The sequence below is a fragment of the Coregonus lavaretus genome, assembly GCF_964263955.1.
Source record: "Coregonus lavaretus genome assembly, chromosome: 5".
Taxonomy (NCBI): domain Eukaryota; kingdom Metazoa; phylum Chordata; class Actinopteri; order Salmoniformes; family Salmonidae; genus Coregonus; species Coregonus lavaretus.
The window spans coordinates 72,642,080-72,659,828 of NC_139992.1; the positions used below are offsets into that span (position 1 = coordinate 72,642,080).

Sequence of the window (17,749 nt, forward strand, 5' to 3'; positions counted from 1 at the left end):
ATGTTGGAACTTTTGTTGCACACATATCTAGATGATGCTGCATACTATTTTGCGCAATGACGCAAAGCTTTGAACACACCGACTGTGATTTGCGTTTTGGTACACCAGAAGTCCATTCATTTCCAATGGAACGCTGCGTTTGCCCTGCAGCATTGCGTTGCAGAGGCAGTTGCACTACGTTCTGTGTGGTGCATAAGTTGGATTTATCGAAAGTATGCGTCAAACTGTATGCATAAACGGGTTGACAGAAACGATAGCAGAAGGTGAATGTTGAACTTTTGTTGCACACATATCTAGATGATGCCACATACTATTTTGCGCAAACACAGTCGGTGTGTTCAAAGCTTTACACGCAGACGCACGCACACACACACACACACACGCACACACACACACTCACATACACACACACACTGAGAGGCATGCATGTATTTAAATCAGTCAGTTGGCTACCTTTGTATCAGAAATGGTGTCCAATGGAGAGAACAGGTGCAGGCTTTAAAGTATGCCTATTTTTAGAGTGAAATAGGCATCCACAGCCAGCGTTATCTAAATACAAAACAGAGATAATCTTAGCCAGAGTCTCCGAGCATTGCCTGATTGTTGCCATACATTCGTCAAGGCCTACTGGGACTAAGCTTTTTTTTTTTTTACAACGGCATGATTTGACATACATTCATATTAATACATTTATACTACATATTTGGGAAATTAAATGTTGATTAGCTATGATAATAAACACTTATTTCATGACCCAACCACTCTCTATACCAAGTTGGATATTGTGCCTGATAATGCTTACAGTAGCCTACAAAAAAATACAGTGCATGTATTTTCATTATAGTAGAGGCCTATTCACATAATTCGTTTATTCAAAATGTAGCATTCTGTTTTATATATTTTTTTTTATTTAAACTTTATTTAACCAGGAAAATTAACCATTGAGACACTTAATCTATTTTGCAAGGGATACCTGACCAAGAAAGCAGCAGCAGTCAATACACCATTTCAAAATGTAAAACATATAATTCAAACAGCACAACATGTCATCAAGAGCTGATCCGAGCTATAAGCGTCAACCTCTGAGCAGTGTTTTGAGCCAGACTGACATTGATGGGTATGTGTCAACTCATATTGGTTCTCCCCCGACAAATTGTAACCAAAGAACTATCGTTGATAGATGCAGCACAGTGGTGTATTCTGTAATGATCATGCATTTTACTAATTCTGTCTATAATGCAACTATGATTTAAGAAAACACGTTTTCCAATTGTTTTGCTCTCAGCTTCGTGCGTAAACTTATTTTTTTAAAGTCAATCGATGTGCACCGCTTGAGACCAGGTGGAAAACATTCAGGGGTAAGAAAGGAGTGTGTGCTCGCCTAGCAAAAGCACGTATTCAGTACCCTAATTTTGCCTCCAGATGAAGTGTTTTCAAAAATATGTTTTGATTAAGGTTGCGTTGGTTTCTTGTGTTGCTCCTCGCACTTGGCATCACTTCAGCCTTCAGCGTGAAAGACTGATCCTATTGCTGTAAAAAGGTTGGCCACTTGCCAAGACCTGGAACAAGTGCGACTCCCTTCCCTGCTGTTAGGCGTATTCATAGTTAGGGGTTTGGCTGATTTTAAAAAGGCAAGCCTGGCCTGAAGTTGATCAGTCTGCTCAGGAAACTTCTCCGCAGGGGAAAGTATTGGAATCGGTTTCAAAGGGGGAAAGGTCCAGGTTTTGTGCAAAGAATTGCATTCCACCGAGAGAGGACATCACTTCTCAATTAAGAAAAACATTGCATCCCGAAGTATAGTCTTTTCGTGATATTTTGACTTGTTCTGTGAATACTTTTTATTTGTAAATATAACCTATATTTTTTTCAGTTTATTTCAACTGAAGTGCAGAAATCACTATATCCATTTGGACGCGGACAGATTTTTTGCTTTATAAATCGGATCATTTAACCCACGGGCATTGTCTGTCAATTCGATTCACATTTGGGGTTTAATAATTGCGAGACGAATATGTTTCTCAGTTTTTGTCTACTGGTGACATTTTTATTGGGGCTGTCTGGGTGCTTGGGCTCATATGTGCCCTGCGAGCCGTGCGACCAGAAGGCGCTCTCGATGTGCCCCCCAGTCCCCGTCGGTTGTCAACTCGTGAAGGAACCGGGCTGCGGTTGCTGCCTAACCTGCGCCCTATCGGAAGGTCAGGCGTGCGGCGTTTACACCGGAACATGCACCCATGGCTTGCGCTGCTTGCCGAGAAATGGAGAAGAGAAGCCCCTTCACGCGCTTCTCCATGGCAGGGGAGTGTGCACAAACGAGAAAGGATACAAACCCCTCCAACCACCGATAGGTAAGAAGGCGCAATGAATGCGTGCGCTTAGGGGATCCAAGGGGGCTGTGTAAAATACAACAGCATGATTATTGTCGCAGTTGAAATTCAGTTCCAGCTATACCGGCCCCGGTAAACTGCATTATACACGTTTTGTTTCGTTTTTAGCAGGACTTTCCACTTGGTGCTTCCATGACCCCTCGCTAACCCCTCGCAAACGAGCTTGCATGATGTTCCAGTTTTGTAAAGTCATGCTGTTGTGAGCAAATGCATTAGCACACTGAAGTTTTGGAATCCACATTTGAAATAACTGCACAAATAGCATGCATGAGTAGCTCCTATGCGCAAACTGTCCGATTTGTCAGAGATTGCGGCAGGCTTAATTGTGAATCTGGGTCGTTATTCAATTGCACACAATCGGATTCATCACATGCCACAATAACAGCACATGCACAGAATACATGTGCCATTGCATACAAATGTAGGATCTTAATTTCATCACCCTGTTGCAGGAGAACTGTCCTGCATTGCAGGAAATGTAAAACGTGTAGAGTATTTGAGGTTTAAACGGCTTCTGAAGTTTGTAATATCATCTTTGAAATTTCAGAATTGATTTTCCCTTACGAAAAATGTATCAACCCCTACAAAAAATGTCATTAATTATAATCCACATAATAATTCACATGTCCTGTTGCTGCAGGATTATTTTCCTGTTGTATCAAACTGTTTCAAATTAAGATCCTACATCTGTAGCCTACCATAGTAATAGCAGGTTTGATATATGGAAATACCTGTGAGATGTGAGTATTGATCTTATCTGTGCAGGTTTGTGCCTAAAACCAAAATTCAAAGTAAGTGGGTGCTGACTCATGACAGTTTAGTTTTGAGTGACTTCACAGTGGGCTGTGCTGCTTTCTTTCAGGGTTTCCCAAACCTTGTCCTGGGGCCCCCCATGGGTGCACGTTTAGGTTTTTGCCCTAGCACTACACAGCTGATTCAAATAACCAACTCATCATCCATTTTTTTGATTATTTGAATCAGCTGTATAGTGCTAGGGCAAAAACCAAACTGTGCACCCGGGGGGTTGGGGGGGGGGGGGGGGGGGGGGGGGGGGGGGGGGGGGTGCAGGACAAGGTTTGGGAAACCCTGAGTTAGAGAGCAGCACAGCCAGGACAGAGTTTGGGAAACCCTGCTCTAACTTGCAGTTGCTATATGTAATTTGTTATGAATACAGTATGGTAGACTGACTTAAAGTGTTCCTCTGCATGCTTATCTACATGGCTGTGTCCCTCCCTTGCCGCAGTGCCTGCCTGGACTTCCATTCTTGTGCCCTCTTTCTCACGTGAGAACATATTGTATGTGGTAATACATAATTGCTGCTATTCTTTTTTTCTCTGGAAATTAGTTATATCCCTTTTCACTGTGTTCGACACTAGCATTTCTCACAAACATAATTGCCACCCATGAAGAAAATCAATATTTTCCAACATATAATATCTAATTCTTCTTATTGTAGCCTAATTGACTGAAGAGGGTTCTGCTCCTGAGGCTACAGATCTTTTCAAAGCTGAATTTAGGTTTAGTCCCTGTGGGTGGTGTTGAGAGTCGGATTACCGCTCAAATATAAAATCTGATGGTGTGTGTGTCTGTCTGTGTGTGTGTGTGTGTGTGTGTGTGTGTGTGTGTGTGTGTGTGTGTGTGTGTGTGTGTGTGTGTGTGTGTGTGTGTGTGTGTGTGTGTAGTCTGTGCGCACTTCTAAATCTTAAATGTGTGTGTGCACGGGGCAAGAGAAGTTAGGTTTGAATTAACCAAACATCAACATTTAGAGGTCACAGATAGACACATGGTATTAGATGATTCAAGATTTTGATTTTCAGTTGTTGGAAAACAAAATTAGGCTGCATACACATTTTGGTGAACAGCTACATTTGATTAATGCTACTGGTTTCTTCTTTGGTTGGCCAGGTTGAAAGACTGAGGCTATTTGGGCTTTGGAAACACCCTACATGTAACTTCCTTGGAGGACATGCATTAAACAACATTAGCATGGAATTCAGCCCATTCAAGAGGTCACCATTGTCTGTAGTAATGGCAGCAAGGCTATACATAACATCCAACGAATACATGCAGCTATAACTGAAATAAACCCAAGTACTTTTGTCTAGCTATAAGTGTCCCTCTGATCCAGTAGATTGAATTCCAACACGCACTCTGTCTGAAGCTTGTGGGTGTGTGTGTGTGTGTGTGTGTGTGTGTGTGCAGGCATTTGTGCGTGCATTTGTGTATGTGTGTGAATACTGACTTCTCTTTTGGCACTGGGTGGTAACCGGAGCGCGTCCGTTCTCCTGCCCCTGGTTAGGCAGTGTGGGCGCTCAAGCACAGTGCAGTGATTCAGCAGAATGCCTCCGGCTGCTCTTCTCTGAAGGGCTGTCCATCAAGGGCTACGATTGGAATTAGACACAAGCCTTTGGTTTCCTGCTGGGTAAGGTTTCAACCTGCTCTGACCAGCTGAGCAAGGCAGACAGAGAGAGGACAGGTCAAGTGTCCAAAGACAGATCCTCAGGGGACCCAATAGCTTCCATCTCTTGGCTGCATTCATGCAATTCTACTGCATCCTAGCAAGAAAAAAGCCACTTTTAAAGTGGACCCACTTTAAACAATCTACACATTATAAAGGCTATATATAGCATATGTAAGGTCTTCATAAGTTGTAGTTTGTTTAAAGTGACTGCCAGATCAGGATATGTTTCTTGAAGAGAGAGAATGACATTGAATTATCTCTGTATTTCTCTCTCACAAATGTATTGGCATGACATGGGATAACACTGTAATACAATGTTGCCAAACTACACATGACTCTGTTGTCTCTTTCTCATCTCTGCATAAGTCTGGTGTCACCCTCTTTTGTTGACTGTTGAGTTGTGTTCCAAGGAAATGGTGCTTAGCTCTGATGGCTGGTTTGTGTTGCTGGCCTCTTAGTGCACTGTGTTAGCCCAGAAGAATAGGATCCTGGAACGCCTGCCAACAGATATGACTCCATGGCAGAAGGCCCCTTGCTCTCGGAGCTTGTGAAAGAGCCTTATGTTTGAACAGATTGCTCATTGCCAAGAAACAAGAAGATGATTAAAGAGAGCGTACAAATCTAGAAAGCTTGACTTGCACATGAACAAGCACGTTGTGCTCTATAAACACAGCATCAACACAAATGCAGCTTCCGCCAAAGCCCAAAAGAAAAGAAAATTTTGGGGGTTTGTTTTTGTGCTGCAAGATTTAGTTTTTGCCTTGTTGGTACATTTACACGTTTTAGTGCAATCACAAGCCAATGCGAAGAAGCCAGTTGTTTGTCACCTGTCCTTGTTAACACAATTTACAATGGCTATGGCACAAAACAAATGCTCACACCCCAACTGTGGTGTTAGGGATGGATCGGAATTTACAGAACTATTACCTGGAGGAAAATGGGGGAGGGTCATGCTTTTAAAATTTCAGTCAAGGGGAGGTTTTAGTATTTTTTAAAAATCTAGTCCAGGGGAGGGTCATGTAATTTGTAATTGATGAAATGTCAATATTTCTCAGTGTTTTAGAATTAGTTGCTTATTAGGCTATATATCGATGTGTGCCCGAATGCCATACCTCATCTCTGATTCTCCGCTAGGAGCGTAATATCAAATGTGCCAATAGGCTATTTAGTATAGTCTCAATCAAATGATCCATAGCCTATAGGCCAGGGTTGCCCAACCCTGTTCATGGAGAGCTACCCTCCTGTAGGTTTTCGCTCCAACCCCAGTTGTTACTAACCTGATTCATCTTATCAACCTGCTAATTATTAGAATCAGGTGTGCTAGATTAAGGTTGGAGCAAAAACCTACAGGAAGGTAGCTCTCCAGGAACAGGGTTGGGAAGTCCTGCTATAGGCTATAAGCTACAAAGTGCATGCTCGGAGAAGCACAGAGCAAAGTTATATTTCGAAGATAGCTGCTGGGATGGTGTAAATAAAACTAGGCTGCATTACACACTGCAATGGATATTCCAACCCTGAGCCCCAGCCTGCTCTGCTCTAGCTGATCAAAAACATTTTTGTGTGCTACCTAACCAATGGCTGTGCTGTGTAGGCCTATGGTGGCAGTTCAGGAGGAGAGTCAAAGGCTTCCTCAGATTATAATTGTTTTGATTAGGCCTAGTCTAAATAATTCACTATCTTGCACACAGACTAGCCTATAGCCTATGTTCTGTTCAGTTTGAGAAGGAGAGCACGAAGATGAGGAGGACCGGAGGTCAACTTTGATAGCTTGCTACTACTATAATCGATTTAATTAAAAACAATATGTTTTTTGCCATGATGTATTTATCAGAGTTATTGACCTCACATTAAGCCAGATTCTAGTAATTTACATTGTGGTGCTGAAACCTGAAGCATCAGCTGTGGCACAATCAATGGGAAATAGACAGCTCATGGTACTGAAAGTAGGCAAATTCGAGTAGGCATAATTCATTTAAACGGTCTTCCTTTTAATTAGACTTTACTAACAACAAGAGGTATTTGTGTTGGAGCCTATTTCTTCCTATTTTAGAACATTTCGCTATAGGCTGCTATATCTATAGATTTGTTGGTCAATTCCTCCACCCACCATGCACTCTTTAAATAGCCTACCTCTGTGTCAGTGAAGGGCTGTTAAGTTAAAACCAACACTTCAATTGGGGGGGAGGGGGGGGGGGTATGAGAGGGTATGCCATAGGCTTACCTTTTATTAATGAAAATGGCAAAAAGCATAGGCTTGTTAGCTTAAGATTCTGGAGAAAATAAAACAGATCCGATTATATAAAGTGATCTATTACAGCGCATTGGTCCGCGATGCTTTATTCTAGAAACAAGCTGACTCCGATGCATATGGGAATATCATTGTTTTGTTTCTTTGACATTCAGAGGCTGAGCTACAACCTTTTATAGCTGAGGAGACAATAAATAGACTTTGCTTGGGAAGTAATCTAATTCTGTCTATATCAATTGATTAAGCTATTCACTTTCTGTACAATAGAAGATGTTTAAACCCAGACAGCTTTTAGGGAAACACTTGTTACCTCTTGTTGGGTTAAGCCACAGAAGTAGAGTAGCCAGCAGTTAAAGCTTAAATGTTTCTGCATTGGTAGGCCTACTCTGTCTAGGGTGGAAAGGTAGGCCTAACTTTTGAAAGTACCATGCTCAGATTCCTTATGATGTCTCAGATTTAATTATTTGCAAACAGGGACAGTTTCGTTGCAAACAAGACACTGATTCGGCAGTGGAGAAATATTATCAGATGAACACATAGGCCTATCTCTCTGTCTATTCTTAGCCTTTAATTACGGTAATTTGTGTGGTATTAAAAGATATTCTGCGAATATGTAAAATGATGTAGAATTGCATGACATTTTATAAAATAAAAAAAATTCTCTGACCTACAAATACAATCATAGATTCATGCAATGCTTTGTTATAAAGGAGATCTTTCCACCCCTACTCTTGTCCACGGGGGTCTGCGAACCCACAACCTTCTGGCCTGCAGCCCTGTGAGCTATCAAAATTCCTGCATTGCCATGTAATGCTTACAGAACAAAGAACAGTTTCTAAAACTGCATATCTAAGGCTCTGGTCTGTCCAAGAAGTGAGGGTAAACGGTAGATATGTTCTCTGCTATTTTAATTATTATTTTGGGAATAGGGGAGGGTCATCAGTTTTTTCAAGTGTTCAGGGAGGGTTTAGGTAAAATATATTTTGCTGAAGGGAGGGCCATCCATTTTCATTTCAGAGCGGTCCGATCTTCTCCATGTAAGCCTTATTATAAATAAAGTTTACTCCCTTAGCTTGACAACTTAATCCATGTGCCAAGTGATTTGTGGCTCTGTTCTTGAAAGGCTAGAACTAGGGGGATGATAAAGTTTTCTTTATCCCTGCTCTTTTAAAGATAAGATACAGCCCCAGCCATGTAAAGAAAATATTTTACAGTAGCAGGGGTCAACTTAAAGTATTTCCACACCAATTCTCCTCATCTGAACTGATCAGACAGACCAGCAGAATGCCAGTATGGGCTAGTTAATGTTGCACATCCCTACTGCATTTTTATATTCCCTAATCGACAAAACATCCTTTCATTTTTATTTTACATCAGACAAGCCAATCTTCTTCAACAGAGAGTCCAATGACAAAATACATTTGTGTGAGGCATCTTGTTTGGCCTATCTACTGTAAATGGTCTACTTGAACACCCACTGTACTGTAGACATTGCACACAAATGGCTCTATCAGTCATGGACAGTTCAGTTGACTCAGAGATGGCCTCAAATGTTTGATTGTTACATTGCTAGGTCATAGGGAGAAGACCATTGCTGAGGGGGATTTTACAACTCACTCACCATGAACCCCCTCCTCACAGAACTGGATATTGTTGTTGAATGCTAAATATAACCAACCTCATCAGATGTGAAACAGTTTATCAATGACATTCCGTCTTTGGCGTACGATATGTAGTCTTCTTTGGTGTAGGTTCTGGTTTTCTAGAATGCTGTGCCATGGCAAGTGTTAATCATGGGAAACCAATTGCCAATGTAAGGTCTCCAAACGAACACGCAAACATGCTCTACGGTCAAGCTATGGCATTGCTCCCATGCACAGTGTTAAAGCTAGAGAACTTACTTTGGAGTTGGCATGCCTGAATGAGTTCTTCCAATAAAGTTTTATAGCAATCAGTCTAGCATTTGTCACTTACACCTGGAAGGCTAGTGGGTAACAGCTGTGGAGAGAATCAGCTCACACGGTAGTCTCCTCTATCAGAAACATGTGACTCCAAAGGCAGTGACATCCACATGCTGGCTTTTAAACCGGAACACGTGTGATCTGACCTAAACTGTGTAGGCCCTGTTAACCGCTGCCACCATTTACCGCTCCAACTCAAGGGTCGTGTTCAGTAGAGAACACCAAAAGTTTTGCAACAGACAACGAAAATTATTGTTTAGTGCTTTTCTTTTCACACAGTTTCAATAAATTTTCTCCCTACTGGACATGACCCAGGACAGCATAAGGATGTTATTAGGCTCAAAATCAACTAATCACTTCCCACAGAAGAACCTAACTTGTTGAAAGTCACTGTAATGAGCTCAACAAAAAAGTATGTCTCAAGTTTCTTTGCAGAACGAGAACAATAGAGGTCCTTATCTTTTGTCTGCAGCTTTGGTGCCGGTTTCAGCTCCAAAATGTGAATTTTGTCATTTTCATCCTCACGTCTCTGGCCTGAGTGTCTGAAGTTGAGCTTTGGACAGTGGATAGAGAACGTTCATTGCGAGCCAAAATAGCAGCCTCTGCCCCCGGGGAGTCTGAATTATGTCACACCCAGCAATTGTGTTGTGGTGATGGTGACCCAGAAAAAGGCAGCGTCCGTCCATGTGGCTTGTCAAAAAAACAAAACTCAGATGTGGAATGAGACCTCAGACCAAAATTAGGCTTTCACAGGAGAGCAGTGGCATGTAGCATTGTGATAGTGTGCTTTCAACTGCTGTCGAACATTTATTTTACCTAAACAGAGAAATGTCTTTGTGCAGCAGTTGCGAGAGGGGCAGTGAGGTCAGTATACCTATGCCCTACTTGGAAGGGTATCTCATCCCTACGGAACAAGTGTTCCTTTAATTTTCAATCCCTGAATTGTTCCTGCTGCTATTTGCTGCTATTTTTAACTCTGGTTATTTGTTGCACTATACATATTTGTTGCACATTGTACCTTGGGAAAAGCGATTTCCTGTAAGTTGCTGATTGAGTTTGAATTCAGTGCCAGTGGAGACTTCAATGGTAGGGCCAAGATACAAGGTTCAAAACAGGAACCAACAACACACACATACAGTGGCTTGTGAAAGTATTCACCCCCCTTGGCATTTTTTCTATTTTGTTGCCTTACAACCTGGAATGAAAATTTGATTTACACAACATGCCTACCACTTTGAAGATGCAAAATATTTTTTTGGGTGAAACAAACAAGAAATAAGACAAAAAAACAGAAAACTTGAGTGAGCATAAATATTTTTCATTGTGAAACAAACAAGAAATAAAACAAAACAACAGAAAACTTGATTGTGCATAAATATTTTTTATTGTGAAACAAACAAGAAATAAGATAAAACAACAGAAAACTTGAGTGTGCATAACTACTTACAGGTTGTAATGCAACAAAATAGGAAAAACGCCAAGGCACTGTACTGTACTGCACAACACACATACTGTACTGAATAAAGCAGTAGCATGGCCTCCTTGTCCAACCAAAGCTGTTTTTTAGCAGTGCAAAAGGGTGTGTTAATATTGATACCACATGAATATGATTCCACTTTTTATAATGAGGTCCAGCATTTTTAGTTCAAGCAGAAAGAAAAGCTCTAAAGGCCCTGCTAAATTTCACCTGTGAATCATTTGTTTTGAAGATGTAATTAAGACATCTCCTATTGATGGACGTGTTGGTGGAAGCAAAATCTGCTTTGACTGGTAGTAGCCATCTAAAGGTGTCAATAAAGTGTATGGAAATAATGTAATTCTGGATAAGTTTAACATGACTATGATTTGACTATCCACCAGCACTTACAGTGCATTTGGAAAGTATTCAGAACACTTGACTATTTCCACATTTTGTTACATTACAGCCTTATTCAAACATCGATTAAATTGTTTTCCCTCATCAATCTTCACACAATACCCCATGATGACAAAGCAAAAACAGGTTTTTAGAAATGTTTGCAAATTTATAAAAAATATAAAACTGAAATAATACATTTACATAAGTATTCAGACCCTTTACTCAGTACTTGGTTGAAGCACCTTTGGCAGCGATTACAGCCTTGAGTCTTCTTGGATATGAAGCTACAAGTTTGGCACACCTGTATTTGGGGAGTTTCTCCCATTCTTCTCTGCAGATCCTCTCAAGCTCTTTCAGGTTGGATGGGGAGCGTGGCTGCACAGCTATTTTCAGGTCTCTCCAGAGATGTTCGATCGGGTTCAAGTCCGGGCTCTGACTGGGCCACTCAAGGACATTCAGAGACTTGACCCGAAGCCACTCCTGCGTTGTCTTGGCTGTATGCTTAGGGTCGTTGTCCTGTTGGAAGGTGACTCTTCGCCCCAGTCTGAGGTCTTGAGTGCTCTGGGGCAGTTTTTCATCAAGGATATCTCTGTACTTTGCTCCGTTCATCTTTCCCTTGATCCTGACTAGTCTCCCAGTCCCTGCCGCTGAAGAACATCCCCACAGCATGATGCTGCCACCACCATGCTTCACTGTAGGGATGGTGCCAGGTTTCCTCCAGACGTGATGCTTGGTATTAGGCCAATTAGTTAAATCTGGGTTTCATCAGACCACAGAATCTTGCTTCTCATGGTCTGAGAGTCCTTTAGGTGCCTTTTGGCAAACTCCAAGTGGGCTGTCATGTGCCTTTTACTGAGGAGAGTCTTCATTCTGGCCACTCTACCATAAAGGCCTGATTGGTGGAGTGCTGCAGAGATGGTTGTCCTTCTGGAAGGTTCTCACATCTCCACAGAGGAACTCTGGAGCTCTGTCAGAGTGACCTTCGGGTTCTTGGTCATCTCCCTGACTAAGGCTTTTCTCCCCCGATTGCTCAGTTTGGCCGGGCGGCCAGCTCTAGGAAGAGTCTTGGTGATTCCAAACTTCTTCCATTTAATAATGATGGAGGCCACAGTGTTCTTGGGGACCTTCAATGCTGCAGAAATATTTTGGTATCCTTCTCCAGATCTGTACTTCGACACAATCCTGTCTCGGAGCTCTACGGACAATTCCTTCGACCTCATGTCTTGGTTTTTGCTCTGACATGCACTGTCAACTCTGGGACCTCATATATACAAGTGTGTGCCTTTCCAAATCATGTCCAATCAATTGAATTTACCAAGTTGTAAAAACATCTCAAGGATGATCAATGGAAACAGGATGCACCTGAGCTCAATATCGAGTCTCATAGCAAAGGGTATGAATACTTATGTAAATAAGGTATTTTTTTTTCTTTCTTTTTTTTAATGTGCAAAAATGTCTACAAACCTGTTTTCGCTGTGTCATTATGGGGTATTGTGTTTAGATTAATGAGGAAAACATTTATTTAATCAATTTTAGAACAAGGTTCTAACGTAACAAAATGTGGAAAATGTGAAGGGTCTGAATACTTTCCGAATGCACTGTATGTTGGCTCTATCTCCACATACATTTTAGTTGAGGTTGTTACAGGACTACTGATAACAAACCAACATGTTCTTCTTACACTGCATTGCTCTCCAGCTGTGTTGGAGGGCAATGCAGTGTTTGAGTTATGCCCCAATGAGCAAGCATTTTGTAAGGCCATTCGTTGTGGAATTGAATGTGCTCCAATGACTGTACATTTTGTTTAGATCCCTACAGTCTGGATCATGTATTCCTACCTGTAATATAATTACTCAAGTGCAGTGTTCCATTTATTTTATTTGTATTTTAACATTTATTTTACCAGGCAGGTCAATGAAGAACAAATTCTTATTTACAATGATGGTCCAAGGTTTTTCCATGTCTCCTTCTCTATGCTACAGCAGCAGGGGTATCAGGCCATGGACTCTGTCCAGAAGCCTTGAAATATGAATAATCATAATCAGACTGAGGGAGCCATGGTTGGCCAGTGTTGTGGCTAAAAGATGACAGAGGACTTCTTGCGCCGTTATCACTATGTTATCGCATACCCCCCTGACTCCCGGATTAACAGCACCTTTACTCACCACCTTGGATCTTGTAAAAGTGTAATTTCAGAGGGTGTTCTGTGCTAGTTCATGGACTAGGGTACACTCAGTGGTGTAAGGTGTGTGAGCCAATGAGAATTTGAGCAACTCATTTTTCTGGCGCATTTTCCACCCCAAGTAGAATGACTGTGAACTCATTTTGACCAGTTGAGAGAGAGAAAAACAACTGAAAGAAGAGTGGCTTGTCGTTCATGCTTAGGCTTCGTGGCTGCAAGAAACTAACCACTGGGCACAGACGTCAATTCAACGTCAATTCAACATCTATTCCACGTTGTTTCAATGTAATTTCATAGAAATTATGTGGAAATAACGTTGATTCAACCAGTGTGTGCCCAGTGGGTTGGGATATTCATGAAGCATAATTACCCCTCGCACATGTACATTCTTAAACAGAGGTGTATCGGTTGCACCTCCTTTGCCTGTTCCATTCCTCTTGTCTTAATGAAAACTTTAGTGAGAGCAAGGGGAGAGATAACAATACCTCGTCAGCCTGGGCTTAATGGAGGGGGCTGCATGTGACCGTGCTGTCTTGGCTGGAGGCCAGCGTCTTGGCAGTGTTTCAGTACTTAAACACAGGCCTACTAAGCCTCCTTTACAAGCTGGGGACCCTAAGCATGGAAAAACTGAGTTTTTGCGGCTGCGGTGAAGAGCCCACTTCAGAAAATACGAATTTGGTGGTTTAGGAGAGAGAGAGAGAGAGAGAGAGAGAGAGAGGAGAGAGAGAGAGAGAGAGAGAGAGAGAGAGAGAGAGAGAGAGAGAGAGAGAGAGAGAGAGAGAGAGAGAGAGAGAGAGAGAGAGAGAGAGAGAGAGAGAGACTCCATTGTCTGCAAACGGGCTACACTCTGGGTATTGTTGGCTAAAGATGGGTACATTCTGTCTCCATGTCTTTGATTTGCAGGCACAGCTTGTGAATTGGAAGCACAACAGCACTTTATTTACTCTGGGAAAGGAGCATGATGTACTAAAATAAATACTACATTTTGTAATAATAATAACATACATTTAAACGGTTGATGGATGTTCATTTTCGCCATCAAATATGAAGCAAACTCTTCTACCATCCCATATTTCAATAGAACATCCAATATAACGTCCAATATTTCCTCACAAGCTTATACACACAAGTAACACAAACTCTCATCCCTCAATCATGACTTACTTGAGCTAATGAACTTGTTCACAAATCCTACTGCTAATGTAATTGGAGTGCAATGATGTCAGTGTGCTGACAATGTGCTGACATTTCTCTATCTGATATTTCTTCAACCAAATCATATTAGGCTAAATGTGAATACATGTCTAGGATCTCACAAGTGTCTCCCACACTGCATGTAAAGTAGGCCAATGATGTAGTGTGTGTTGCATTTGTAAAATGGAAGGGGGATACATTCTCCGGTTTGAAGTAGGTAACCCTGAAAATGATTTGTAGAATCACAGAATAATGCATGAAGGCTTGAAACACATATGCAGCATTGTCATCAGTGGTACTTTGAATACTGGTCGAATGAAGAATTCTTCCCCCAGCATCCAGGCATCGAGCACGTAGGAAAGCTCATTTGACATACTTATTTATAGTGTTTTATAGCCCTGGCGGTCTGAGCAGGGAGAGTCGAGGACGTATCCAAACACTGAGAGACGCCTGCCAAGTCATGAGTTGTGAGATTACTTTCAAAGCGAGGACGGCAGTTCAGAAGCCAGGGTCCCAATTCCGGTAATCACCCTCCTCCCTTCATCCCCCAACTCACCTCCTCCCAGACACCCCTGCTGTGTCCAGACTCTTCAGACATCAATTCTCGGGAAATACACCTCTCAGTGTTCACATGTCTCTCCTTTTTTCCAAGGTGGCCATGTACTAAGTCCAGACCAATGGAGCCTAGCCTGTACTTAATTAAGATAACATTGAAATGTGGTTTGTTTGAATTATTTTGTATCGTCCCCATCTTCAGCTGTCTGTCAATATCTTGCAGTTGTCTCTCCTCAACAATACTTTGCACATTCACTCAGCCCTAACATTCCAACCACTACTCCGGTTGGGCCAGCCCTCCTCATTGCCACCGCTGCAATGACCTGTGGGTTTCCTTGCTGGATAAATATAACCCCGGTCATCTACTGGCACTGCTGCCGCTCACCAGTTGGGGCCTGGCAAAGTCCCATAACAGTGCCTTGTGTGCTTACGATAGACTAAGCAAAGAGGGGAGAGGAGCGCTCATCTCTTTGGCCTCAGAGAACCTCATGCAGGCTAGGGCTCTTGGCTTATGAGGGCTGAGCCCAGATGAGGGACTGGGGGGAGAGGGGATAAGGCATCAGGACCCCAAATCTCTAGCCTGGTGGGAACTTCCTATGTACCTCTAGGACTGCAGTGCCCCCTGGGGAGTGGGATGGGGTAGGGGGAGAGCATTGGCCTTTCTGTCTGGCTTCAGGCTCTTTTACATTACTATGTTATGTTTCTTGATATTAGATTATACTATACATTCAGACTACGATGTGTCCACCACTGCCATAGGCTTCAGTTGCCATGGATCCTCAGTTACCATGACATCAAAGTCTGATCTGTGAGAGATGTGAAAGTCTGCAGGAATTGCCAGAGAAGTATTGTATTACCAAAATAGCTTACGATCAACCAAATAAGCCATTGTGTCACGCAAAACTCCACCCACCTTGTTGTACAGATGTCTTAGAGACAAGGTCGTGCATGTAGCCAGCATGATACAGAAGTGACTGAGCTAAGCTTTTGTCATTTTTGGTCAGAGTTCGGACGTGTTTACTTTCATTCCTTTGACCTCCATTAGTTGATGATGGCTGTTTGTATGGTGGGGGAGAGGTGAAGTGGTGGAGGAGGTACAGTAGTTTATCAGCTGTTGATCCTTGATCCTGACCCCTCCTTTGTAAACAAATGCAAAAGCAACATTTGGTGGCCCAAACTCTGGGAAAAGCATCTGATAGTCCATATTTTAGTTTGTGCAGGAAAAGCTGTTTGAACATTTTACAAAACAGGTATGCCCTGTTTTAGTTCATGTTGATGACACACCCATTGATACAAATATTTTTTCCCTGTGTAGATCATGAGTCTCGAGAACACGAGGACACCCTGACGACCGAGATAATGGAGGACCAACTGCAGCCTGCTAAAGTGCCGCTCCTCCCCAAGCAGGACCTCATCAACAGCAAGAAGATCCAGGCCATGCGCAAGGACAAGGACCGCAAGCGGGCGCAGGCCAAACTGCTCCTCATTGGGCCCATGGACTACTCCCCACTCCCCATTGACAAACACGAGCCAGAGTTTGTAAGTACAAGTGGAGAGTAGGAAAGATGGGGACTAACGCTAATATTGTGCTAATGCTGATGCTTGCTAGTGTGCATCTTCAACTCTGATCCTAGGAGAGAGAACTGCGTGTGCAGGATTTTGTTCCACCCATGGTGCTAGCACTGGGAACTAATGTTAGTTGTATCATTCCTCCACAGGGTCCTTGCAGGAGGAAGCTGGATGGGATCATCCAGGGAATGAAGGACACATCCCGTGTCATGGCCCTGTCCCTGTACCTCCCCAACTGTGACAGAAAGGGCTTCTTCAAGCGCAAACAGGTGAGAACTATCCCTCCTTCATCATCCTTATTCATGGTTTAACATAGACCAGTTGTATACTGATGTGCCTCTTCAGATCCACATTGGCTTCGAAATAATATTTGTTCTTACACTGTCTTTCTCTCTCTCGCTCTCTTTCCCCCCTCCTGTTGCTGCACATCGATCGCTCCCACAGTGCAAACCCTCTCGCGGCAGGAAACGGGGCATTTGCTGGTGCGTGGACAAGTACGGCGTGCAGCTGCCCGGCACAGACTACAGTGGGGGAGACATCCAGTGCAAGGACCTAGAGAGCAGCAGCATCAACAATGAGTGAATAGGCTGCTCCACCCCCGTCCCGATCACCGGACCCAGGGCCCTGCCTCCTCCTTTCCCTCCTGCCTGTCTGCTCCGCCCTCTTTTTGAGATTTTCAATACGAAAAAAATAAAACATCAAATGAACGAAAGGACAGGCTTGAATTAAGGACACCTGAAATCTTTTTTTTTTTTTTGTGACTGTGTGCTCATCTCTTAATAGACGGAAACCAGCAGGTTTTAAGCCCTTGTTTGACCCTCGGGCCCCTCCCCCACTAAGAACTTGTGCCCCTCCCCCACTAAGAGCTGGGAACCACACTAATGATTCATGAAAATATATACTTGTGTTGATATATTTTTATAGAAGCTGGGGTGTAAGCACCAAACTTTGTATCATGTAAAGCTAACATAAAAGTGATGAAAAAAACGAAAATAAGGCATGCTGATTATAAACAGGACTGTTTTGATCTTTCACATCTATTGCTATTGAGGTGTCAGAGGAGATAGCTGGACCTTCTATTGGCAGAGGTATTTGTTTTTTTGTTTGGTTGCTTTCCAAAAAAGAAAAAAGAAACATGTGATATGGTCTTTCTGATACAGTTGACTCTATCTGGGTATTTGGTTCTGTCAGAGCACTTATGAATAGGGGAACCTGCTTGGATATGTGTAACTTCACTAAGTTTGTGTGGGCGTGCATGTATGTGTGTTTGAGTGTGTGTGTGAGAGAGAGGGGAGTGAGCCTTTAACACAAGAATGTCATTTTTTTGGTCTTGTCAC

The 17,749-nt window shown here is 42.6% G+C and overlaps 1 protein-coding gene across 1 annotated transcript; it reads left to right on the forward strand.

Annotated features, from left to right (window-relative positions):
* Positions 1-1,619: 1,619 nt before the first annotated feature.
* Positions 1,620-17,529, forward strand: LOC311129927 (insulin-like growth factor-binding protein 5). Its single transcript, XM_084162480.1, has 4 exons — positions 1,620-2,345; positions 16,159-16,382; positions 16,562-16,681; positions 16,857-17,529. The coding sequence occupies exons 1-4, from the start codon at positions 2,012-2,014 to the stop codon at positions 16,992-16,994; spliced, it is 816 nt and encodes a 271-aa protein (XP_084018606.1). The 5' UTR covers positions 1,620-2,011; the 3' UTR covers positions 16,995-17,529.
* The last annotated feature ends 220 nt before the right edge of the window (positions 17,530-17,749 follow it).